The sequence below is a fragment of the Thunnus albacares genome, chromosome 21 (genome assembly GCF_914725855.1).
Source record: "Thunnus albacares chromosome 21, fThuAlb1.1, whole genome shotgun sequence".
NCBI classification, from domain to species: Eukaryota; Metazoa; Chordata; class Actinopteri; order Scombriformes; family Scombridae; genus Thunnus; species Thunnus albacares.
The window spans coordinates 11701330-11727168 of NC_058126.1; the positions used below are offsets into that span (position 1 = coordinate 11701330).

The 25839-nt window shown below is 41.1% G+C and overlaps 1 protein-coding gene across 22 annotated transcripts in view; it reads left to right on the forward strand.

Annotated features, from left to right (window-relative positions):
• si:ch211-285f17.1 (sickle tail protein homolog) overlaps positions 1-25839 on the forward strand; it is a 113676-nt gene that overhangs the window by 75798 nt on the left and 12039 nt on the right. For 15 of the 22 annotated variants that reach the window (XM_044339439.1, XM_044339454.1, XM_044339447.1 and 12 more), the window contains 9 exons: positions 8225-8305; positions 9372-9567; positions 12838-13036; positions 14066-14159; positions 19174-20096; positions 21612-21716; positions 22255-22304; positions 24367-24506; positions 24628-24803. In XM_044339439.1, coding sequence (XP_044195374.1) covers positions 8225-8305; positions 9372-9567; positions 12838-13036; positions 14066-14159; positions 19174-20096; positions 21612-21716; positions 22255-22304; positions 24367-24506; positions 24628-24803 — 1964 coding nt within the window. Of the gene's footprint in view, positions 1-2657; positions 2788-8224; positions 8306-9371; positions 9568-12837; positions 13037-14065; positions 14160-19173; positions 20097-21611; positions 21717-22254; positions 22305-24366; positions 24507-24627; positions 24804-25839 lie in introns of those variants that run through there. The other 7 variants (XM_044339434.1, XM_044339456.1, XM_044339455.1 and 4 more) reach the window with 4 other exon arrangements.

The following is a 25839-nucleotide window of genomic DNA, read 5'->3' on the forward strand; positions in this document are numbered from 1 at the left end:
TATGGAAGAGAGAAGATGCTGAGTTAGTAACATGCATTAATGGGACATAAATGCATACAGATGGAGATGGAGAGGAGGAGAGAGGAGCTCAGTGCATCATGGGAAGTGCCCTGGCAGTCGAGGCTTATAGCAGCATACATAACTAGGGGACAAGCCTGAGCCAGCCCTAACTAAAAGCTTTATGAGAAAGGAAAGTTTTAAGCCTACTCTTAAACGTAGAGAGGGTGTCTGCCTACCAGACCCAAACTGGAAGATGGTTCCACAGGAGAGGAGCCTGATAGCTGAAGGCTCTGCCTCCCATTCTACTTTTTGAGACTCTACAAACCATAAGTAAGCCTGCATTCTGGGAGCGCAGTGTTTAAGTGGGATAATAGGGAAGTATGAGCTCTGATGGTGCCTGACCATTAAGGGCTTTGTAAGTGAGGAGAAGGATTTTAAATTCTCTTCTGGATTTTACAGGGAGCCAGAGCAGAGAAGCTAATATGGGAGAAATATGATCTCTTTTCCTAGTACACATGCAGCTGCATTCTGGATCAGCTGAAGAGTCTTTAGAGACTTGTTGGGACACCTGAATCGAGAATAGGCTTTTTAAGAAGATGTTTCATCACAGCTACTTTAAAGGACTGTGGTACACAGCCTGTTACTAAAGACAGATTGATCATAAAGAAGTGCTAACTAAGGGTAAAACTTCTTTAAGCAACCATGTTGCGATGGGGTCTAAGAGACAGGTTGATGGTTTAGATGAAGAAATAGTTGAAGTAAGTTCGGGAAGGTCGATTGGGGGAAAACAGTCTAAATATACACCAGGTTTAACAGCTGTTTCTAAGGTTCCTGTGTTTGGGGATAAATCTGTGCCAGTTGAGGGCAGGAGGTGATGAATTTTGTCTCTTATAGTTAGAATGTAATCATTAAAGAAGCTCATGAAGTTGTTACTACTGAGAGCTATAGGAAAACATGGATCAATAGAGTTATGACTCTTTATCAGCCTGGCCAAAGTGCTGAAAAGGAACCCAGGTTTGTTTTTATTTTTCTCTATTAATGATGAGTAATGGGCAGCTCTGGCATTACTGAGGGCCTTCCTGTATGTTTTAAGACTATCTTGCTTGACTAAGCAAGATTCTTCCAGTGTGGTGGAACGCTATGTGTTTTCAAGTTTAGGCAATGTTTGCTTTAATTTGCAGATTTGGGAGTTATACAATGGAATTAACCTCATTTGTTTTATTATCTTCTCTTTTCAAGGGGCAATAGAGTTGAGTGTCATTCACAGTAAGCCTGCAGCACTATCAACAAGATGATCAGTTTGGGAGGAACTAAAGTTAGCATAAGATTCCTCTGTTCTATTGAGACATGGCATTGAATAGATAGAATCACTTCCTTCAATTTAGCCATAGCACTATCAGATAGACTTCTTGTGAAGACATTTATTGTCTAATTGCAAGTAGTCCAGTAAGAAGAATTTGAAAGTTATTGAAAAAAAAGATGAAAGAGGATTCTGTTGAAAGGCTATTAAATGTTCAATTTCGATGCCATATGCCAGAACAAGGTCGAGGGTGTGGTTAAAACAGTGAGTGGGTTTATTTATACTCTGAGAGAAGCCAATTCAGTCTAATAATATGATAAACACAGTGCTAAGGCTGTCATTATCAACATTCACAGTAATATTAAAGTCACCTACTATAATTATTTTATCTGTGCTAATGACTAAACTTGATAAAAACTCTGATTGAGATAAAAATCCAGAGTACAAGCCTGGAGGGCAGTATGCTATAACAAGTAGAATTGGCTGTAATGTTTTCCAGGTTGGGTGTGACACGGCGTTTAAGTGTACACACTCGTAGGTGCATGCAAATTGTTGCATGCAAGTCTAGTAAATAATCTGCCAGTCGTTGTGTGAGTCTGGATCTGTAATCTTATGTAACACCTTGACTTGACTACATGCCTGAAACCACAGCACACTGCGTTGTCAATAAAACAATGTGCAGGTTACTTAGCAACACACATTGCCCTTCCTGTAATGATCCCAACAACATTCACTATCATAAAATTTGCTCAGAAACGAAACTATGCCTATGTACTGTTATTTGGCTTAGTGTGTGTGCCCATGCATTTGTATGTGTGTTAGTGCGTATTATGACGAGGGCCTGCTGAGTATATCTTGCATAGGCTCTCAGGATCCCTGAGGGTAGACCAGGCTCTTATCTCCTCAGGACACAAGTGTCATCTCCTCTCTGTCTTCAGCCACAAGCCTCGGGGCAGTGAGATGGAAGCTGAGATAGGATGTGGGGATTAGTGTTGAAGCTGCCGTTTTAAGATGAAATGTATTTTTTAGCACCAAATGGAAACTTTGAGGAGTTTTATAAATGTTGCTGGGATCTGATACTGCTGGAATTATCTGCAAGTAAAGAAATGTTTGAACGTTGTGATTCATGTAGACATCCCTCACTCTCTAACAGCAATCTCTGTCTCACACACAGTCACATACACACAATGTATACGCTCACATACAAATAATGACTTTCCCCTGCTGTCCACCAGGTGCAGATTGTGTGTATTTGTGTTATGCTGTTGAATAGTTAGGGGTGTGGAGCGGTGTCTGCATTGGATAGGGGGGGCATCCGCTGTGGGGTAGAGCAGAAAGGGAAGAGAACAGGACAGGGCAGTTGCAGAGAGCAAGTGCTACAAGGGCTGAAATAACACTGGAGGAAGAGACCGTTTCCCTTATACTAGAGAGTTTCCAATCTCAAATGGAAGTCACTGATGGAGGGAGATCGCCACAGGTCTAATATGGTAAATACTGCATTTATGCTTTTTTTAAGATAATCTAGAAAAATATATCATTTAAAATGTTTGAAGTGAGATCATACATGATTCAGCTTGTGAACCTGGCATAGCAGAACCAGCTGAGGATGGCATTCTCTAGTCCACAGACTCCCTTTGGCTGATATATCTGATGGTTACGCAAAGTTGACTTTTGTAACCTCGCTCATTCAGGGGAGGGGGTGATGTCTGCTGGTGATAACCGTGACTAATTCATGCATGCGTGAGTGGGTGAAATCAATTGGACGGTGTGGCTCAGTTGTTCGAAAAGTCACAAGTGGCGGAAGAGATAGTCATCTTGCCTCCCCTGTGCACTGGGTCAACAACAGGCAGCATTGTCTCTGATGTTGATTATGCATTTCTGAATGACAGATCTGCCTGATTATATTTTACTTGCCAATGTAATATTTTATTAATGAGAGAGGAATAGTTCTGGTTATTATTTGGCCCACAGATTTCTAACGTGATCATATGATTATAAACACATTGTCAAACCTACTGCCTTTGTCAAATGACAGCTTCATATTCAACTTTGACTGTGGATACTATAAAGTCATCTCCTTTTAACACACCAATTAACATGCAAGCCCATCTCTGAAAGGTCATCTGGGGATTTGGATGAAGGGATTAGAGGAGGAATGCATCAGAGGAGGGAGGGAGAGAGGGATGTAGTAGCAATGAATGGGAATGGATGACTAGGGGATTTCGGTATAATGTCATTAAGGCTGGGGGAGACAAAGGATGATGGTCTGTCCACAGACAGCATACGGACTGAGCGCTGACTGGTTGATTGACAGGGGCTTTTATGCTTCAAAGTTGTGCAAAACTGCTGTGGCGTTGAGTTTCAGACTCACACAGGTGTTTTTTAATGAACTCTTGTAGTTTTGTGCCAGCTTTGGTAGACTATTGTCTTTGAAGAAAAAATATGTGACAAATCTTAATCTCATCTAAATTGATCTTCTAATTTTGGAGGGAGGACAGTGCTGTTGTAGTGTTTTGCTGAAGGACTTCAGGAGAAACACAAACTCATATTTGACACCAACGCTTACCACGTTAACTTTGCCAGATTCAATGCTCCAAATGAAATAACATGTCATAATGAGACAAGTTAAGTAAGGGGTTAACAGTCTGCAGAACCTCCATCTTGTGTTTATGTGTTTCCCATACAGATCAGACCAGGTAATTACAGTTAGCTCTATTTCCGCTCCCCAGAGCCCCAGCCAAATTAGCATCTTAAGTGGAAAGCCATGCTCACATTGCTGAAGTTTGTGTTTAAAGCCACACAAGCCTCCACCTCCAATCTTGTGTTTACATTCTTTCATGTCTGGAAAGACAATATAGAATGAGTGAATAAAACTTGTTTCTCTGGTTGCCTGTGTGCGTGTTCACCCTGTTTGTGTACATAAAGGAATGCATGCATGAATGCCTGCTATTGTGGTTGGACCCCGAGAGTGTTGTAGATGAATATGTGTGAATGTAAGCTGTCTTTGAGGCTTCCTGGCTTAACTTGGGAAACATATGGTGTATCGTGTCATAGATCTAAAAAAAAAATTTTGTAGCCCAAAGGTGAGAAAGAGCAACATGACTGCAGATATATCAGGAGAATGCCCTCTTTTTCTTAAGGTGAAAGCCAGGTCATGGTATGAGAAAGCTATTATAACCCCAACTATGTTGATTGTATAAGAAAGTAGACACCAATCAGTGGGCTTTGTGCAATCTGGCAGCAAGTGTGGTACATGATGCTCAGGCAACTTTCGAGGCTATGTCTATACTTAAGTCTCCATGAGTGACACAGCAGGCTCCTGACGGGAGCTACCATTATTCTTAACAATCATAATTTACTTTAATCACCCCATCTCAGCTCCTCATGTTAGTCTGTCTGTCAGGAACTAAGACAGGGGCCACATGATATAACATAATTTGTTCTGCTGCATGAAATCATGCAACATTGTCCGTTCAGTTAGAAATGGCTTTGTAATATTCAAGGCAGGTGACAGGTTGCTGGTTTTAAAGCAATGAAAAGCACCCATACTGTACACACACGCACACGAGGTGCAGGTGCAGTGAGAAGTGAAATGTTGGCTTTGTTAAAAATAAAAGTGCAATGTGCTACATGTAGCAGCACTAACCTATAAATTTTGAATATTACATATATCGTGAAATGCAGATACACACGCAAAACTGACCTGAGCTGTCGTTCTGATGACAGCATATTGTTTGTAAGACCACAGTTGCATAAATGTTTTCAGGATGTCCTGGGTTCGGGTCAGATTTTCTGGAACAATGGCCTGACTCACTCATGCATGCACTCTGTCTCTCTTTGTATCCCTCTTTCTCTCTTTCAAACACACAAACACACAACACACTGACAACACACATTTGAACTACTTTCATCTTCTATTTTCTCTGCATGCATGGTTGTTTTCGTAATCATTGCTTGTCTACATTACATTGCACTTGACATCTATTTAATATATAATTGCTGCAAGCAATCAGAAAGACAATGTGAAAACTTAAGGTACATAGCATCTCTGAACCACCCAATGTGAGCATTTAGATGAGGCAGTTATTTCTAGATCTGCTCTAACATACTGGAATAAGTATATGATCCACGTCTTATAATAACAATCCACTAACACTGGCTGTAGCTCTTCACAAACAACCCACCGTCATTGTAATACACATTTCCTGATTTCTTTGACACTTTCAAGATCTGTTTTCTAGACACGTTCCTTCTCAAAAGGGTCTTTTCATGACTTTATAACTTGTCATAGTTCCATGTATAAGTTAATGTCGGTGTCTCAGTTCCACATTTATCATAGCTGTCAGAGCAAATGTGGTGTTCAGAGGGAGCCGCTGCTGAAAAAGCAGAATCACAGGCTGTACGGGATTGACTGAAGCAGGAGAAATCACTGGTGTGGAATGTACTGTAGGTGTGAGTGGGTCGAAGCAGGTTTTACAGTGCTAATCAGTGGTTGGCCTGCGGTTTTCACATCTGGACCCAAAAGCGGGAAGTGGTTAGCTGGGACAGGAAGTGGCTTTTGATGCAAGGCATTTCAGCAATATCATGCGTAGCCGCTGCCATAATGATGATCTCGGAGTGTGTGTCCATGAGACAGAGGGGCAGAGAGAGAGAGGGAGGAGTTCATTTGAACTAAACGGTCGACCTTTGGAGGGGACACCTCATTTGTCAGATGTGGACTGGTGTGGAGTTGTTAAACTTAATTACCCCTTTCCACAAGGAGGCAGAAGGTCTCATTTGCAATTTGCTGCTTTTACTATCTGTCTTTCCTGTGCAATTCTTCCTCAGCTGTCCATTGTAACATTTTTTCTGCTAGTTTGTTTCACCTAATTAGCATACTTAAGGCTATATGTAAGGCTATATGTAACTTTTAAAGAAGAAATGACACAATCTTCCTCTTACAAATGAGTAGTTCAATTCATAAGCATTAAACCCACCGTCTCTCAATACAATATACAGTACTCAGTGGTTTGCCACAACAGCCTTACATGGTCTGGTATGACCAGTAGTTTGTGGTGGCTACAACAAGCTAAGCTAAAGCTACAGTACATAGTTTTACTCAGGTATAGCTCGACCAATACTGGATTTTTTTAGGCTGATGCTAATATCAATATGAAGAGTTTAGCCAATAGTTTTGTTTTGGTTTTTCTAGATAAACACATAGGGACAATAATCACTCAAATGCAATTATTAAATTACTATGACCAAGATTAAGTGGAGCATTTTGCTGTTGAGGAAGTGCTCTCCAGTGGACTAACAATGTTATGAGGGCACTATTTTTAAATTGCCTTAAAAATATCTTTGGAATTTCTTGTTACTTACATCAACTGACATAATTACTGATATTGCTGATATATAGCCATTAGCTGATACAGTATCTACTCTGCCAGTTTATCAGTCGAGCTGTGATATAGGCATTGATATTTCCATCTTGTGAGATTTATGCCTTTATGCCTTGGCAATAGTTCAATAGTAATATACTGTATACACAACAGCTACTTTATTAAGTACATCTGTGCAATCTAATGTAATCCAATACAACAGCTCTGCCATAAATTTTACATGTACGGATTGTGTTCCTAATATTTTGTCCACTCCGTTAACATACATGAAGGGGGCAAAATATTAGGAACACTTTTCAATATAACGCATTCCAGTACACCATCACCCACTATGACCTCAATAGTAAACATAAAGTAGAATTATCACCTTTCTGACAATGTCAACAAAAACTGAAAACGTATAAGCTTTGTAAATGTAGAATTTATGGCAGAGCCGTTGGATTGGATTGCATTAGATTTCACAGGTGTGTGTACCTAATAAAGTTGCTGGTGAGTGTATATTGGCTTTCAGTGGGATCATATTGTGCTGTCATTTTACAAAATTATGTTTCTCTAAGTAGTGGTTCCAATCAAATTGTAATTAAAAACTACACAATAAGTCACCAAAGTTTTTGTTTGTGTGTTTTTTCATGTAAAAGACAGTAAGCTCATATAATACGATAGTCAAGTAAACTTTTACACAAGTTTGAATGCAGGCTCTTCTTCCTCCGCTTTGGTATTTTAGTAAATATTGGATTACGCTGCCAAACCACTCTGACATAATTACTACCTACAGGTGAGGGAGGAAGCCAGTATGATTCAAGATTCCCAAGGGTGACACAGTAGCATTTGAGAAGACAGAACAGCAGTGTGGGAAGGCTGTTTGGACCCACCACCATTGAATACACTCATAAATCATTCAGTGTCCAGATAAAATTTCCCAACACATGTCTGGTTTCAAGTGACATGTTAACTCCATGTGACCTCCCTGTGTAAAGGCGACTATCATCATGTATTAACAGTATGAGGGCACATTTTTATTCATCTATTTTTAATCCCTTCAGTTCCACAGCCTAAGCGTATTTTAATGGAATTGCAGCAGTTGAGTGATGGCTCAGCAGTTTTGCCTGCTGCGTCAGGAAGCTATGAAGGTGCATCAAATAAATGTTCACACACAATGACTTAGCAAATATCATATGAATAGTGATGATTTGAAATGCTCTATTATTAAACAGAAAATGGTATTATATTGATGATAGCAATTAACATAATTATAGAAATTATTAAATAGGGGGTTGCAAGATGTTTGTGTCAGTACTCATTAAGCTCAAATACAATTATAAAAGTTGTAAGTAACCAACAACTGAGACTGAAGATACCTTCACATCTAGGTTCTCCTTTTAGCCTCTTTCTCCTCTTCTTTGGTCTGTTGTTGGCATTGAGCTGTTTCCATGGTTCCTCTGTTTTGTTTGATGACCATTTCTTTTTCCATCTCACCCTCCAACTGGCATTTCTTAGCCATTTGCTTTTCGTTTTCTCCTTCTCTCCTCTTTTCTCCCATCAGTCTTTACAGGGCATGCTCTCCTCCCTTCACTCTGAGCTTGACATTCAGAGGTACTTGATGAAAATCCAATTGCCCCACAGAGTTAGTCGGCCTTTTATCTTATCTGCATCATGCAATTGTGCGTGTGTGTGTGTGTGGTTATGTTTGCATCCTCACCAACATCTGCCGTGTGGCCATGTTCCCAACCCTTCTGCCCCCTGTCTCTCAGCGTCTGCCCTGTCTGTGTCTGCCAGCTCACTTGGCTGCCGAGTTAAACCAGTTTCAGCCGTGAAAGCTCCCACAAATGTCAACCACACTTAATGTAAAATGCTTAAATTCTTTATTTGTCCATAGGTGTACGACTGTGAGTGAACAGCAGCGTGTGCATGCATGTGTGTTAAAGATAACCTTGTGTACCTGGCCTTGTGTCTGCAGCTGCATTAGCCCTATGCCTTCTGCCAGGAGAGAAGAGCATCTCATAAAGAGCCCAGTGTTCACTGACCCCTCAGGTTCAGTCCCACCTCGTCCCTGTAGTGCAGATCACCTTACAGCACAGCACAATAGCTCAATGGGCTCTGTAGTCTCATCACATATCGTCTTATTGTAGCCCTGGCTTGAGGATGCCACGTCAAGCAGATCTAATTACAGAGTCGCAAACTGATCTGCAAGTTCTGATGACACAATTCCTGATTCGTAATTAGTCGTTAAAAGGAGTTTCTTGTTCATGTAAAAATGATAATAAGCTTTCTTATCCCTCCTTGTTTTAAGCACCATGAACTCGTGAGTTAGTACAGAGCAGTGTTAGATGTGTGAGCATGTATCAGTGACATGCACTTCTTTGCACGTTTGCATGGCTAAAAATCTTTTGTTTTATTTACTGTAGTTGTGCTGGAGTCAAGCTTAAGGGCAAAATTGAAGACGCTTTATTCTAGTTCGTCAAAGAATGTGTGTGACTCATAACACACAGTGTTACAGTGTTATTTTCTAACTCTACCAAATGCATCCTATTAAAACTGTTTGACACTCAGTGGAAAATTTGAAAACTTGTGTTTCAAATTGTGTTTTTTGAAGAATAAAAAAAGTCATGCACGCACTGTAACATCTTGTGTACAGCGCCCATGGTCTCACCCTCACCGTATTATATGTTTACATGTGCCTCCCCCTCCAGAGCAGAAGCCCCAAGCACGGCCCCAGCCCTCAGCCCAGCATCGGCGACCAGGTTGACCACCTCTCCCTGGCCTCCCTGGACTCATTGGACACCATGTCTGAGGCCGACGCACCCACAGCCTTCACTCGAGGCAGCCGGGTTCGTGCCAGCCTGCCTGTGGTGCGATCAACCAACCAGACAAAGGACCGCTCGCTAGGTATGCTGTGTGTTAGACCCTTGTATTGCTGATAATTCAGTCAGTTGAGGGAATGGATTTGCTCCAATTTCGTTTTCAGTCTGAAGTCTCAAAGTGTTTCTTATCTGAATTAAATGTGAGGTCTTTTTACTTGTTGGTGAGAACTAAATGTGTCAGCCACCTGTTTCAGTTTCTCACTGAAAATCTCCAAATTGGAAGTATTTCGCCACAGATAAGTTCCTCTATCTGAACTATTAAGAACTTATTGAGAATAAAGGCTGGAGCTTAAATTTTAAAATTGACATTGTGAATAGGCAGAAGTAAAGGTAAATTGACATTCATCCTGTTTGATAGCCTACATTTTGCAGCTCTTTTAGCATAATCTTGGTATAACTTAAGAGCTCTCTGAAATAACTTCTAACCACACCGTGATCTCACTGTTTCACCTCGACAGCCCAAGTCCTTCCCTCTCGGTCCATCTGTCTTCTCCTCTCCTCCTTCTCTCCTCTCTCCACCTCAGCTCACAGCTCCGCGTTAATTAGAATTCATTTCCTCTGTAGTGAAAGATTAGGGAATCCATCCACTATATGCCATCGTGTTATTGACAGGATTAGAAATGGGTCGTCTTATCAACACACATGGTGCTTCATTTGCATCCATATGCAGAAACGCTGTTAAGTTGTGCAGAATTAGGTTCCTGCATTAGGGTGAGAGTGCTGGAAAAAGTTTGAGAACTCTCCAAACAAAGTGTAGAGTCTGTAATTTTTTAAGGAAGATTGTCTTCAAAGGTAGCTCACCACTTAGCAAGGCATCTGATGTTGGATAATAGCAAAGTGTCTGAGTGGCACGCCTTTTGACCAAAGTGAAAATGAATGAAACTACAGGGTATCGTTTTCCACACTTTTCAGTGCCAGTAGCGTCTCTTGCTTTGCTTGAGAAGCAAAAATGCAAAACCCCTACAAAAACACTTTTAACACATATGCTTTACCACACTTGTATGCACATACACTCACACACACACACAAACACACGCTCCATCTCTCTCTTTCTCTTTCTGAAAAACATCAGGACAAAGCGTTAGGACAGTGGGGGGTTATGGTGTGATGAAGGGGGAGGAGAAAAAAGGGGCACCACTTTACAACTGTGTCCCTCCCACAGTCTCACACACACGCACACACACACAAACACACACAGACACATGCTTCGCTTGGTCCCAGCAGACATTTGGGGCACCCTAGTTTCTTCTGCTTGTACTGTAGGAGTTGTAGCGTGGTCTTTTCCAGATCATCACAAGACTCAGCAGAAAACAGGAAATCCTAAAAACCCCTAATGTGAGTATCAGATTCATTCTAGAGCATTGCATCTGCTGTGTAGTGTATTTAAAAAACATTTATACCATAGTTGTAATATAGTAATGTAGCATTCTGCAGCTTTTTGTGTTGTTTTTTAAACTTAAAAATACATTTTAAGAGATGGAGGAGAATATTCTTAGCTTAACCGCTTACTTTAAACTTTTGTGCCTCACTGGGGAGATGGAAAACTTTTCAAGCTCAGACAGTCTGCTGTGCTGTGCCCATTTGGTCAGGAAACCCACTGGCCATTTGCTTCCAATCCTGAGTGAAACCAGGCACTCAGGAATGTAATATGACTCTTTGTTAGAACAGAGCTATTCAGCTTTGTTGTCGCTAATAAAAGTGATGTTGAAGAATTCAAATTTTCATTATGTGTGCTCAGTCAATGGCACTTAGTCATCACACTCATTCGCTTTAGTTGCTAACATCTGGGTGAAAACTGGCCAACTGTTAACAGAAGAGCTCTCCAGGGAAAAATGAAGTTATTCTGCAAATGGGCACTTTGTTAAGTTATTACTACCCAGAAACCCAGACAGACCAGAAAGCGCAATGGATAGACTCAGCAGTTTTATTTCCTGGATTTGCCCTCTCTCTGTCTCACTCTGTCTCGTGGAGCATGTAGGATCTTGTATAATATTTCACCAACATCTGGTAGCTTTTACTGGCTTGGTCCTTTTATGAGGTTACACCGAGTAAAACCATTGCTCCTTTCCTTAAATCCAGCTATTTTCAGTGTATTTGATAGATATAAAAGTGAAATGTATCACAAGAAGTCTTTTATCTCAGCAGTTCATAAAATGTGACTTTCAGGATGGTTCTCATGAAATATGACACAACATAATTAGAAGAGAAACTGACTATTGTTGCTACAGGTAATGCCTATTAAATTCAGTACCAGGCTCTTTGGAGCAATGAATTAGAGAATAGAAATAGAAATAGAAATAGAAATAGAAAGGTGTTTTTTTTTCTTTTCTGTGGCATTGTTTATACAAGTGCAGTGTGGGCGTGTCCATAAGTTTTGTGGAGAGACATCTGTTTTTCTAAAGCACAGTACAGAGGCCACACCCAGGGTTCAGAGGTTCAGCCTTTGGTCTTTTTGATGCACAACTTGTACTGTTCCACCCCGAGCTCATAGCCGTGCCGCTGTCCCCAACTCACGTTATAAATAACTAAGCAATGGGACAGGAGTGGAGTAGAAGAATTAGTTCAATAGCGTACATCTTGCAAATATGCTTCTGTCAATCTACAGTACTAGAGAGCCATAGAAAAGTTTTTTTTTATCAGTTCAAAGCTTTGTGCCGCAATTCATTGTAAGCATTCATTTTGAAGCCCAATTCATAAGTCAAAGCAATTATTTTCTAACCCACAAATGGTGACTGCACAGGACAGGTAAAACTACCAAAACGCTCAAGGATTTTCATTGGGCAGGAACAGCGCAGGCACAGGAAAAGGTGTTGTTTATTTTGGCTGTGTGGTGGAGGTAGTTTGAGGTTCACCCAAACAGTAATAAGCATGTATTTTAGTCTGACCAGTTCTGTTGTGGCACTTTTTTTTTATTGTCAGACTAATCCTAAAAAGATCTGCAGACAAAAAGCTATTTAAAAAACTTTTTTTCACCAGCTTTTACTGAACAAATTCTTAGCAGTCAGTCACTCACTGAAGAGTAAATGCCTTCCGGTGGTTTGTAATTTGAAGGTTTTTACTGTTGAGTAGCTGCAGGAAATGTGTTTGCATTTGTAGATTAACACTGCAAGGAGGGATAAACTTCTTTATCATCCAAAACAGTGTGATTACAATCTGAATAGTGAGAAGGAGTGAAACAAAACAGTGTAACACTACTCAAACAAAAACATACCCCTGTCTTAGTCTTACGAAAGATTTCCATCAATTAAAGTTAGTTCACTCCTGGCTAATCACCCTGCTCTCCTTCTCTCTGTAGGTGTGCTGTACCTGCAGTACGGGGACGAGACCAAACAGATCCGCATGCCTAATGAGATCACCAGCATCGACACAGTCAGAGCTCTGTTTGTTAGTGCCTTCTCGCAGCAGCTCACCATGAAGATGTTGGAGTCTCCTAGCGTCGCCGTCTACGTCAAAGACGACATGAGGAATATGTACTACGAGCTTACTGATGTCAGGTAAAGATGAATGTTTCGACGTGTGCATATTGTGTTTTCTCAGTCTTAGTTTGACAGGACATCCAAGGTTCATTATGCTCCATAGTTTTACTCTTCCTCTAAAGGGCCTTTCCTTTTCCTCTCCCTGAGCTCTTCCTGTTTAAACTCCCTTTGTACAGGAAGTGTCACTGGCCAGGAAAGGTTTTCACTTCCTTTTTACCCCATGTGAAAACTTATTAGAAAGAAAATCATTTGGAGATGGGAGCCCTACGGCAGAAAATGTCTCTGATATACTCAAACATACTGAAGAGCATTCTTGAGAGACTTGGATGACTTTCCTGCCTGCTGTCCTCTCTCCTCTGGTGAAAGTTTGACTTTGGAAAGTTTGAGCAATGTTAGCTTTGTCGTTTTACACTTTTTGAGGCATATTTATGCTTTTCAGCATGTAGTTTCCAAAGTATTATGTTGTGTGTATATCATTTACAAGCACGGTAACAGACACACACCCATATATTACTGTAGCTCACTGCTTTTTTTTGTTCCTTGTACCTTGTACCTTTCTGGTTTGTTATTCAGCAGCATATCTTATCAGTAATACAGCAGATTCTATGTGCCGACACATTATACAGCCACTTGTTCTAGTTGTTTTTCATAAAAAAACATTATTTTTGAAGACAGAAGCAACTTTGCCCCTTAGTCTCCAGACTTCCTGTTCAAGTGTGATGTGTACTTTGTGACGAATTCTTTATCAGGGCTGTAAAAAAAATTGTCTCGTGGTTCCTCAAGGTTGATACAGGTGTCCAGGGTGCAGCGCCGTAGTGAGAGAGTGAGACCTGTTTTTGTAGTCGAGCCACGTCTCAACACAGTATTAGTCGATGACTTTTGAGATTTAGAGGAAATGTCACATTACAGAGGGTTGTCACAGCCTCAGTCAGGATATGTGCCCTTGGCAGTGCTGCTAAAAAGATCCAGGCTGGCGCATGAACGCCCACGGTCTGATGGTGATGTTTGGGCTACCTTCTTACCACTGGACACCTCTTCTCCCTACAGGAACATCACAGACCACTCCTGCCTGAAAGTCTACCACAAAGATCCAGCACAGGCTTTCAGCCATGGGCCCAGACCTGCCAACGGCGACGCCAGGGTGAGTACAGTCGCTAACAAAGCAGTGAAAATGATTGTCTCGTTAACAGCAGCAGCGGCGGGAAGGTAGCCAGACTTGTTGCAGATAGAATAGTGAGCCCAGCCTCCAATTCTTCTCACTCTCACATCCTGTTTGCAGTTAAGGGAAGGAATGTCCCCCTGCCTCTTCTTAATCTGTTCAGGGGGGTTTCATATTGTTCTCCTGGGGGCCTGGGATTGGGACTCGCCTGTTCACTCGGGTGCAGCTTGCTTAAGGGACAATTCAACTCAGTTCTCAGGACTATTTTCCTTGTTCATTCTTCCTCAATATCAGCTCTATTCTCTTTCTCTTGTTCTGATTCCAGCATGTTTGTTTCCTGCTGATGTAACAAAAGTAAAGCCCCAAAGAACCCTTTCCTCGAATGTTCCTCCTCAAATCCGCCTCCCTAATCCACCTGACCCTTTATCTAACCCTCTCCTCTCTGCCCGCTGCTGATTTTCAGGCAGCATTGCGACACTATGGTGATACTGCAAAAATTACATCAACCTTAATCCCATTGCCACATACTGTATGTGTCACATAAGTGTAAAGTGAGATTGATAAAGGAATGAAGAGGCAAACATGATGGTTTAAGAGGTTTTGCTTCAGATGACATCATGACTTTGAGGTGCTGCAGAAATTCCTTTTATTCTCTGCTGCTGTCAGGCAAGTTGCTTCAGCTGGCTCTCTGTGATGGGGTCCTTCAAGGGGAAGTGAACCAAAGACAGTTAAGAAAAAAAATGGCAAAAAATATACGAATGAAAAAGTGAATTTAATCGCGCAAAGCGACGTGTAAGAGCAAGAAGAGTTGCAAACTGGCAACAGTAGGAGAACATGAATTGTGACTTGCTGAATCGGCAAGTTTGAAAAGTATAACTTGCACTGGATGAATTGAAATGCATCAGGCAAAGAGAAGCAAGGCCACATTACAAGGGAACATGTGCAAATATTGTGAAACCGAGGCATGAAGTAGAGCCGAAGACCGTTGTTGTCATGAATAGTTCTGTCACTGTTTAACCAAGCAGCAGCTGACACGAAGACTGCATGTGGTTGTTGGGTGTGGAGGTTAAGTTGGTGAATTACACAGAACGGGACCTTTGAAAGAAATTTGTTCGATGACATTTGTTGCAGTAATTCAAAAGTTTCTGCTCTTATGGAAAGCTTGTGGCAAGCTGCCCTTTCCACACAAAAATATTGACAACTTTTAACTCTCAGACACACAAACACACACACAGTCAATCACAGTCATTCCAGACTCCTGTTGTAAGCAGCGGCTCTATTCTTGGCAGCTGTAAAGCTCAGTCTGCAGATTGTTTGTTTGTTTGTTTGCCTTTTAAAGAAAGCTCAAGAGAAACTTCTTTTCATAAAAAACAGAAACCCTGGCACTCAAAGGAAAAGGGCAAATACTACAACCTAATGAGCTATACACCTGTTCAAACACTTTCGAGGGGGGCTACTTCACATCTGTTTGGGCTATTGAGTGACCTCTTGTCTTGCAGGAATGTCGGGCCTCAGATCAGATTTAAAGTATCATCCACAGTTACCTCTGTTATTGATTGAAGCTTTCTGGCAAGTGAAACCCAAATAGAGCTGTCTCTGGTTATGAAAACAGCAATCTTTTCTGTCAGTGATTGATTTAAGATGGACACACTTACTAATAAGTAACTTGATATAGAAAATATGCAGCTGACGGTTGAAATATGGTGGTATTTTCTTGCATTTTTGAAGCTCTTTTGTTGTGATGAAAAATCTGAAAATGTATTGAAATATTAATATGTACTTACTGTATGTAGTGGATTGCTTTGTATTCACTGAATAGTCAATAGTGGCTGTCAGAGGTGATGTTATGTACACATAGCTGGAGGAGATATTTTGTAAACAGACGTTCAGTTATTGGCCAATCTGCGATCTGTTCTCCATTGGGCAATTAAACTATTCTTTGTATTTATTAGACTATGACAATTGTTTTGTTTGTCTTGTTTTTATTCACAATTATCATAATTGACAGCAAGTTCCCACCATCTTTTTCATCAACAACACTATTATGTATATAGCAGCATATTACATCCAGACATGCAGCTGGAAATGCTGACACACTTCTGCATGAACATTTCTGTGAAGCTCCTCTTTATCTGTTTAGCTTGGCTGCCTTTGAAGCTCTGCAGTTTGTGAATCAGTTTAGGAAACCTCTCCGTTTTTTGACATGGCAACTATGCACGTTCCTACCAGACATGCTGCCCTCATTATTGGAAGCTTAAGAGCACAGTGGAAACAGAGCGAGAGGTCTTTAAAAAAGTCCATGGGTTAAACTCAAACCAAATGTTCCCAATATGGCCTCTCATTTGCCTGACATGGTCGCTCATGTGTTTATTTTTCAAGCCTTTACTCCTCTGTTTGGTCTCGAAGCAGTGATTTGTGCATGTTGCACAGACAAATACAGGCTGTCTTTATAAAGTCTGTGTATTTGTAAGGATATTTAAAGAATAAATCATCTTCCAATGGTGTAACATCTGTTTGGGATTGACAAGTGATGCCTTTTGGTGAAAACTGTTCTCATAAGGCAGTCAGATATGTTATTTACTGCTCCAAAGAATTCTTGCACAAGAGGGCAACTTTTCTTTTTATGTGCGTGGGCATCTTGGATAGTGAAAGTCATTAGGATTTGATGATGGTTTGCAGTGGTTTTGTGCTTTTCAGATTTTCTATTGTGTATTTTGCTGCCTGGTCAGACTTGTTGCTGCCACATTTATGGGCTTCGTGCTTTCTCTGCCAGAGTTTCTCCCTTTTTTTCTTTTGTTATCACAGCCAAGCCTGAGCCCTTTGTTACTGTACACTTTGAGCAGCTGTTGTTTTCCAGCTCAAACACGCACACACGCACACAGTGGTACTGTAAATGTCACACCCACTTTATTTTGCTCTCCACTATATTAATCTGGACCGTCACTGAGGAAGACACAAGAAAAAGCACAATTTCAAAAAACTGTACCTGAGGTTTTTCATAAGTTAAACCTGTATTAGGTTTTGACTTGTCTTTCTAAGTAGGTGTAACCCATGAGTCATACCTACAACGAACAATAGCTTGTTTGTTTGGCAGGAAGAGAGAATTAGGCAAGAAAGAAGGTGGATTGGATTCTTCTCTGCATGTGACACTCCTCAGCACAGTGTTATCATATCTGACACATCACATGTCCACTAGTTATATCACTGTTTACATATTGTATATTTCAATTCTGCTAGTTGGCTCTGGTATATGTTTACTAATATTGGGGTACATGCAGGTCTTGCAAAGTCTTGAAAAACATTGAATTCTGTTCCCTCAAAAAAGGCCTTGGAATTTGGTAATTGGTTAATCTATCCATCAATTCTCTGCCACTTACCTGGGTCCAGGTAATTACTGGGAATTATTGTTATATACAGCTGGAAAGTACTGATAGAGATATAATTATAATTGTCTATAATATAATTTTAATTTAACAATTCTAGGCCTCATTGTCGCTACTGGTTTTCCATCATTCTTTGAGTGACATTACTGTGAAAAGGGTATTAAATTTACCTGTGTATGTAAAATGAACTCAAGTTTGGAATAAATAAAGTCACCATGTTGTAGCCATGCTAGTAAGTTCTAAGCTGGTATAATTTCTATTGTTGCCCTTTATGATTCCACAAGTTTGAACTCATACTAGTCTATGCCTGTAATATATTGGTAATTTTGAGACACTTTTTCTGAATAACGGCCACTTTGGGCTTAAGTGATAATAGTAGATTAATGGCTAATGATAACAGACAGTAACACAATAGTAGAGTATAACAGTAGCACACCTAGAGGATGTGGTTAGCAAACTGAATCTAATGTCAGTTTCACAGCAATACGGTATCTGCTGTATCTAAAGTTAACGTTAACTAAGCTAACATTATCTAACATAGCTATTGTTTGCCAGCATAAGCTCCAGGTGATACCAGATCAAGTGAGGTTGTAGAAGCAAAACCTCTGAGTGTATTAAATAGATCAAAGATTTGTTTTACTGCTTATGAATTCAGTATTTCATTTGTAAAAACAAGAATGTGTTAGTTCTTCCTTAAAAAGTGCTTTAAGTAAGCTGTCAATATGAAAGCAGAGTAAGTAATGCAATATCAGATAAAGGTATGAAGAAATACGATAAGATGTTTATTTACAATTGTTGTGAAACCTGTCCCACCTCACACAGCAAGTAACTCACCACATAAACCATACTTCATATTGCATCTACTGTGTACCTGTAAGTCTTTCACCTCATTGTTTGTAGTTTTGTCACCTACAGCCCAAGCACACATATATTTCCCTTAACTTAGAAAGTCACAGTGGTTAAATGAGTTCAGGTTAATGTATGTTAACCTTCAAGGTTCCTTTATGGGTGGTCAGACTAAAGAACAGCAGCCCGGATTTGCTAATGGTTTACACAGATTATTGCTTGACAGATTTTGTTGCAAATTAACCAACCACCCTCTAGCCCTGGAGGTGCACATGAAAACTCTTTTTAGTTCATCTCCAAGAGAGCAATTGAGCTCACAGAGATTTTATAAAAACTAGACTTTTCATCCAATGAAAGAATCTTGTGTTCTTCTATTGTAATATTGTTTTATAGATGCCTGTGGGTATAATATGGAGGACTTTGAATGAAATACTGTGTACCAGGGGATAGTGGCCTTGCAAGTAACTATTTTTTTACTTCTGTAAAATTTTGCTGACAGTGTATTTTCTTTGAGAAGCAACAGTGTAAGCTAAGTTAGATGGATGTTTTTGTTTCAAGGGCAACTTCGTCTCAGAAACACAGGATATATACAAAATAAACAGCAGCTGAAGCTCTCAAACAGGCAGAGGTATGCAGTCGGGTTTGACTACTCTTGAGCTTAAATAGAGGGGGAGGGGTTCTGGGGGGGCTTTTGTATTATTTGGAGTAATATCTAGTCAAGATCATAGTTTATAATAATATGTCTGTATGCTTTTGTGCTTTTCCAGATGCACGGTGAGATGGTGCATGCTGGCCGTGATGGTCAGCACCCTCTGAGACAGCCCCCCATGGGTCCGCCAGCACACCATCCCATGCAGGGAACTCTCCCCCCCTCTCCCCACTCCATGCCCCCATCACCCTCCAGAATCCCATTCGGTCCACGGCAGGGCTCTATACCCGGCAGTGCCACCATTCCAAGGGACCGACTGTCTAACGCTAACCCTCCAGCCCGCTCCATCTCGCCCTGTCCCAGCGCCATCCTGGAGAGACGGGACGTCAAGCCAGATGAGGACATGGGTGGGAAAAGCCACAGTCTAGCCAGAGGTAATGAGGGGTTGTATGCAGACCCATACCTTCTCCAAGAAGGAAGAATAAGCATGGCAACTGCCCATGGACCACACCCAAACCCTGGGCTTGATGGTCCAGAGCATGGCATGGGGGGATTTCACCGTGCCTCTATCCGCTCCACAAGCTCTTATAGTGGACCCAGCCCCACAGACTCCATTGATCACCCTTCCCTGTACAGGCAGAAGTCCAGAAACAGCCAGCTGCCTACTTTGGGCTCCAAGACTCCTCCCCCATCCCCTCACCGGATGGCTGAGGTACGGATGATCGACATCCATGGCGGGCCTCCCCATGGTGGGCCTCCCCATGGTGGACCTCCTCATGGCGGGCCTCCCCATGGCGGGCCTCCTCATGGCGGGCCTCCTCATGGCGGGCCTCCTCATGGTGTTCCACCGCATGGTGTTCCACCGCATGGTGTTCCACCTCATGGTGTTCCCATGGAGAGAAGCTCACCTGTCCGCCAGTCCTTCAGGAAGGAGGAGGTAACAGGGACCAAGCCCCGAAACAACATGGGATCACCTGTGGTTTCAGACATCCAGGGTCACCTTCAGGGGCCTATCCCACCTGCCAGTGACCATCAGACACGGTAAGCCTCAGGGGATCAGACATAATATAAAATGGGCTGGTGAGATTTTTAAAATTAGAATTAGACACTGCATGGGAGCATGAACTAACTCTGCATCCCAGTTTCACCCTAACCAACATGCCCTCTCACTGTCTTGAGCACCAAGATTTGCACATTAAGTACAGCAGACTAATGCACATGATTATGCATCTCTTTGGTTTGTGTATACAACCAGTTCTGCTTATCTGACGGTTGTTTTCACAGTCTCTTTTCAAATTCTGGAGTTGACAGTTGATTATTATTAAGTGTGTAGAACCAGACAAAGCTGCCACTGTTGAAACAGGATAGTATCTTAAAACCCCATTAGCCTACTGTGTATTTTTACTCTGTGACTATTGTTCTAACAACAATCCCTCTGCAGAGTCTATTCAGTTTGGATAATTCAGCAGTCATTTTGGTACCTGGGTTAGCTTTGTCTACTCTGACTGAGGGCACATAAACATAAAAAGAGAGCAAGAGGGATGCTTGCCACTTAGCCAACTAAACATGGTCTGGAGAAAAGAGAGGTTACAGGGGGTATGTGCGTACCTAGGAGAACCAAAGAAAATATTGACCAGGTTGAAAAAGTATTTGAAATGGCCCAGTCAGTCAAACAGATCAGGCTGGACCACCTGTGCAGCCCAGAACCCCCCCATTAAAAGTGCCCTGGGAATCTGGGAAAAGATTGGAGGAATTTGAATGGGAAAGTACTGCACTTAACTTTCAACATAAACATAGTCCTAACACTCACGGTTCTCTAGCTGTCAGAATTTATTCATGTTAAATATGCTGTATGACACTGAGGTTAGGCATTGTTGTGTTCACATAGACCTAGTGTCTGTCTATTGTCTGTAGCGGGGCTGAAACCACAGTCCCCCCTGTGTCCTCAGCTGGCCCTGTATCCTTCCTCAAGATAAACGATGTCATCTGAAAACAAAAGTTGCTCTATTTTCCAACCTCTAGGCTTACCAAGCAGTCTCAGTGTAAGGTTCCCTATTCACCCCTTCGGTGTTTGGCTTTCTTAAGGCAGTGTAATTTTCCAATTGCCCTTTCACTCTCCTCTGAGTGACCACCACTTGTGACACACTCTTGTTTTATTAAAAAAAAAACAATATGACTTGAGCACCCTTGATGTCGAACTTAGGGGTTCGTTTTTATTCTTGAGTCGTCCATCTTGTTTATTCCATTTGGCCTCAAATTTTTTCTTTTTGTGAAGAGACTGACTGACTGCTCTTGGACTGTTGTAATTCAGAAACTTTTTATTTGACCAGAGTCATTATTTACACAGGACTTGATTACAAATTAATTGCAAAAAATCTCCACTGTGTAATCCACCCACCAAATAACAAAAAAGAATTATGGTCAGGTAATTAAAAACAATTAATTATTCTGTTACAACCCTCCCATGCTCATTCTGAGCTAATATTTGCTCTATTGGCAGCTGTAATATCCAATAGGCCTCAGTGTTGAAAGTAGAATTTTCTGATGTTTCTGCAGAGAGCGAATGAAGGCTATGGAGCAACAGATTGCCAGCTTGACTGGTCTTGTTCAGCATGCACTTTTAAAGGGGCCAAACACTAGTGGCACCAAGGAGCCTTTAAGGTAAGCAATCACAGTATAGGATAGAGTGAGGCATCAGGGGAAACGGAGCTTCGAATGAAAAGTCTGGCTATCCAGGCAGAGTGGGAAAGATAAAGTATCCCTTCTATAATGGCCATATCAAACACTCAGGTTAAATAGCATCTGGTGAAGAGGAAATAGGTTTGACTGTGAATCTGATCTTAAAGTCATTTGCTCCCTAGATAAATGGCCACTATGTATGGTTTATCTGGCTGCATTTCAACTCTTTGCATTTCGATCTTCCCTGTGGAGACCTTGTGTTAATGTTTGCTTGACAGTTAGTATAAAAGCTCTGTGACTGCAATGACTTTGTATGTTCATATGCTATGTTAAACACTGATGAAGCTTGTTAACATCATTAACATCATTTAACCTCTCTGGTTTGTCAGTGTCTCCCATCATACTTTTTTGTAATGTGTTTGTCCTTACTAATACTAACCTTTAATCCAAATGCTCCAAAACACTTTTTTTTTTTCCCGTCATGAAAATCCCGCTCTGATGAATTTCTTTCTGGCTGCAGTGAGAGACCACCGAAGACATCATCTCCAGCCCACAGTGCACATAGCTCAGGTTAGTATCACTGTTGCCCTGTGCAATTTCATGACTTTTTTTTTTTTTTCTTTAAAACAAGAGTTTTAGCGCCATAATGTCTTGTGCAGACAAGCCCACACATCAGTGTCAGTCAACAGTCTGCAATGAGCTGCGCTGGAGGGAGAGAAAACAAAGTGAGGTTTCTTTGCTTGTCATCGGTTCATATTTCCTTACAGTCCTTTCCCTCATACATCCAGTTTAATAGGAGTTAAGAGACGAGGGCCAGCAGAGCTAACACAAGTCCCTCAAAGAACTACTTACCGGAAAACAAGACGCTATTACTTCTCAAGCCTGCTATGATGATTCAGCGATTCAGTCGGCTCTGCAGTGGTCTGTGGGCAGATCTAGGTTTGATAAAATATATCTGCAACCTCACCAGTGACTGAAAGAAAACACAACGCTGTTTATGTGTCTTGAGAGCTAATCTCATCTCTCATGACACATTTCATATGTAGTTTTAAGAGGGATTTTCATGTCATGTTGTGCTTGAGTGAATGCTCAGATCATCAGAATAGTTTCAGTATGGTCTTTGATCTCACCAGACTGCCTCTGTGTCAAACAAGAGAATGCAGTGGCACTTATTTTTGAAATCCCTCAAACGCTTTTTCATTGTCACTGCACAGCTAGAACTTCCTTTGATGGACATTGTCTCCCCAAGGCCCCAAACACAACCAGCAGTGTACATTGTACTGCCTAGACCTGTACTTCAGGTCTAGGCAGCTGTCAGGTAGCTTGTAAGAGAGGCAGGAATGAATAGAGTTTTGGGATTATGAAGACAAAAGTTTGTTCTCTCACTGCCCCGACAGAGCGTGAGTCTCTGCGTCAAGGGAGCTTTGAGTGCACTCTGAACATTCCCTGACCTATTGTGTGGCTCATGGGCAGGGACTTTCTTTAACGTGAGGTCCATTGAAGAAAGTTAGCATTGGATGGGAAACATATTTTCTCACTTGCTTTTATTAGTATCTAGCCATGCATGTAGTTGTTTTTTGTTTGTCCACATTTTGAGATATCCATCTCTGAGATTTCTGCCTCCACCCCATATATAGCATTAAAAATTTAAATTAAAAAAATATAACTCTCTTCATATTCTTTAATATTCCACAGACCTTGGAACTGCTCTCTACAAAAACAAAAGTAGTAAGAAAACTGTGTACAGCTTGTTCTGTAGATTATCTAGAGTAAAAGGCACATTGTTTCTAGAAAGAGACACTGCTGTAATTTCTTTTAAGTATAGTTTGTTACTGTTGTATATTCACTTCAATTTTATTAGGATAAAGGCATAATTCCCATAGACATATCTCAAAATCTGGACAATCAAAACCCAAATGATCCACATTCCTAAATACCACTAAGTGAGAAAATGTTTTCTCCTTAAATGTTGAAGTCTTCAGTCCAGATTTGGGTCCATTTAATGACTGATATTAAATTAACTCCATCAGATGACCACAATCTGTGTGTAGATGTAGACTGAAAATAACTAAAGGTCATCAAAACTCAAACTGCAGTTTCTGAGAGTGGATTGAATTAGATTATTATTTTCGTTGGCCATTTAGAGACTCTGGCCCAAACCACAAATATTAACTCGCCCCGTTTCCATGGTTTCAACCTCTTCTCCCTCTCTAGCGGTGACTGAAATGCTGAAATCAGTTGACAGAGATTTCAGAAGTGCAGGCAAAATGAATGTGCTTCTTGTGCAGGAAAAAGACGCCACAGAGAGTTCAGGCAATCATTATTAAACATAAGAAACATTAAGTCAGACCACTGTGTTGCCAGGGAATATGTGTTTGCCGACATGTACAGTCTAACCAATAATTATTAGTCAGACAGGATGGCAGAGTCTCAACTCTGTCTGCACTCCTCTTAGGGGAGAATTATGCTTTTGCTTTTATGTACTCTCACATTCATTTTAGTTGTATTTTCTATAGTAGTGTAAAGGTAAGAGTGTATTTGTATTTATTTAAAATATTCTTGTTTTATGTATTATTTGGGTCACATTTTTCAAAAAATTAACCAAACTTGTTTGTTTTTTTTCTTGGTCCAGGTGGTTCCCCAGTCTTGGCTCCTAAGAGTAGTGTAGCCCCATCAGACAAGGGCTCAGTTCCTCTCAAAGTCAACCTCCTGCAGTTCAGGAAGAATGTTTCTGACCTCAGGATGCAACTGCATCAGATGAGACAGCTGCAGGCAAGTCCTATTTCTCCTTTTAATGATTTGATGCCCACTGTCTGATATTTAAGCAGAATATGTACACACACGCTTTTTCCTGCTCCTCTAATATTTCATTCCACTGTGTGCATCCGCTCAGCTCCAGAACCAGGAGGCATTGCGAGTGCAACTGAAGCGGGCAGAACAGGAAATCAGTGTTAAACTTGCAGAGGCAATGCGTCGTCTGGAGGACCCTGTTCAGAGGCAGAGGGCTTTGGTGGAAGAGGACAGGCACAAGTACTTGGGTCTGGAGGAGCGTGTCCTTACACAACTTGGGTAAGGCTGCTCAAGATGCACTGATTTACTGCCGTACCAGCTGCTGTCTTGTATATAGTCTAAATAAATATCTGATTCACTAGATTCAGATACTAGAGTCAGTTGTTTGCATTCATGACTGACTGTTTACTGTTAATGATTTACTTGGGTCATTACTGCTCTCGTGAGGTCTATTGTACAAATGTTTAAGCTCATTCAGTACATACCCATATGGCTCTTGTTAAGATGCTTCCACTTAAAGGAAATCCCCAAAAGGCTTCATTTTTTATCAGCTCACCTGAGCTGTTCACTCCCAAGGTCTTTGACAAGCCAACACCCTCCAAATTACAGTCCACAGGTTTATACAGGCAAGCCATGCATGCCTCTCAGAGACAGCCTAGAACAATGGACCCAACTATGGAGTAATTATTCACTACTCTGCTCTTATTTTAATTTACTTGCCTCCTCTTGCCAACAGGGAGCAGTAATTGAATCTTTTTTATTTGGATGTTTACAGGCAAGGTCAAACAACATTGTCTTGCTAGACAGCGGTGAACATATGCTCCAATAAACACAATGATAGCAGCTCATGGAGACTGGGAAATGAACAGGCGGAAATCAGTGGATTAAGCTCCCTTGGTATCTAGCCAGTTGTGAGTCAGCAAAACATGGCTGCTGGCACTTGAAATAAGGCTTGGTAATAAGGGCTCCTTGGCTTTAAGGCCAGTGGGAGAATGTGGTGTGAAAACCACTGACCTCTCAGGCGGAGAACCAAATCTATCATGACCTAAAAGGGCACATTTTATAACTCCGTTGCAACAAAAAAAGGCTCAATACTTTTCAGTTCTGAGAATGGTACAATGTGGAATAGTTTGATAGTAATCCATGAACAGGAATACTGGCAATAGCAAGAAAATAAATTATTCTCAGGTGGTTTAAATAGGATGGTTTGTCATTGTCAGTGGACATTATTGATGATGGTGACGAAGGTACCTCTGAGCAAAAATACAGAGCAAGTAGCCTTTCACAAACTCACTTTCAAGTCACTTTTCTGAGT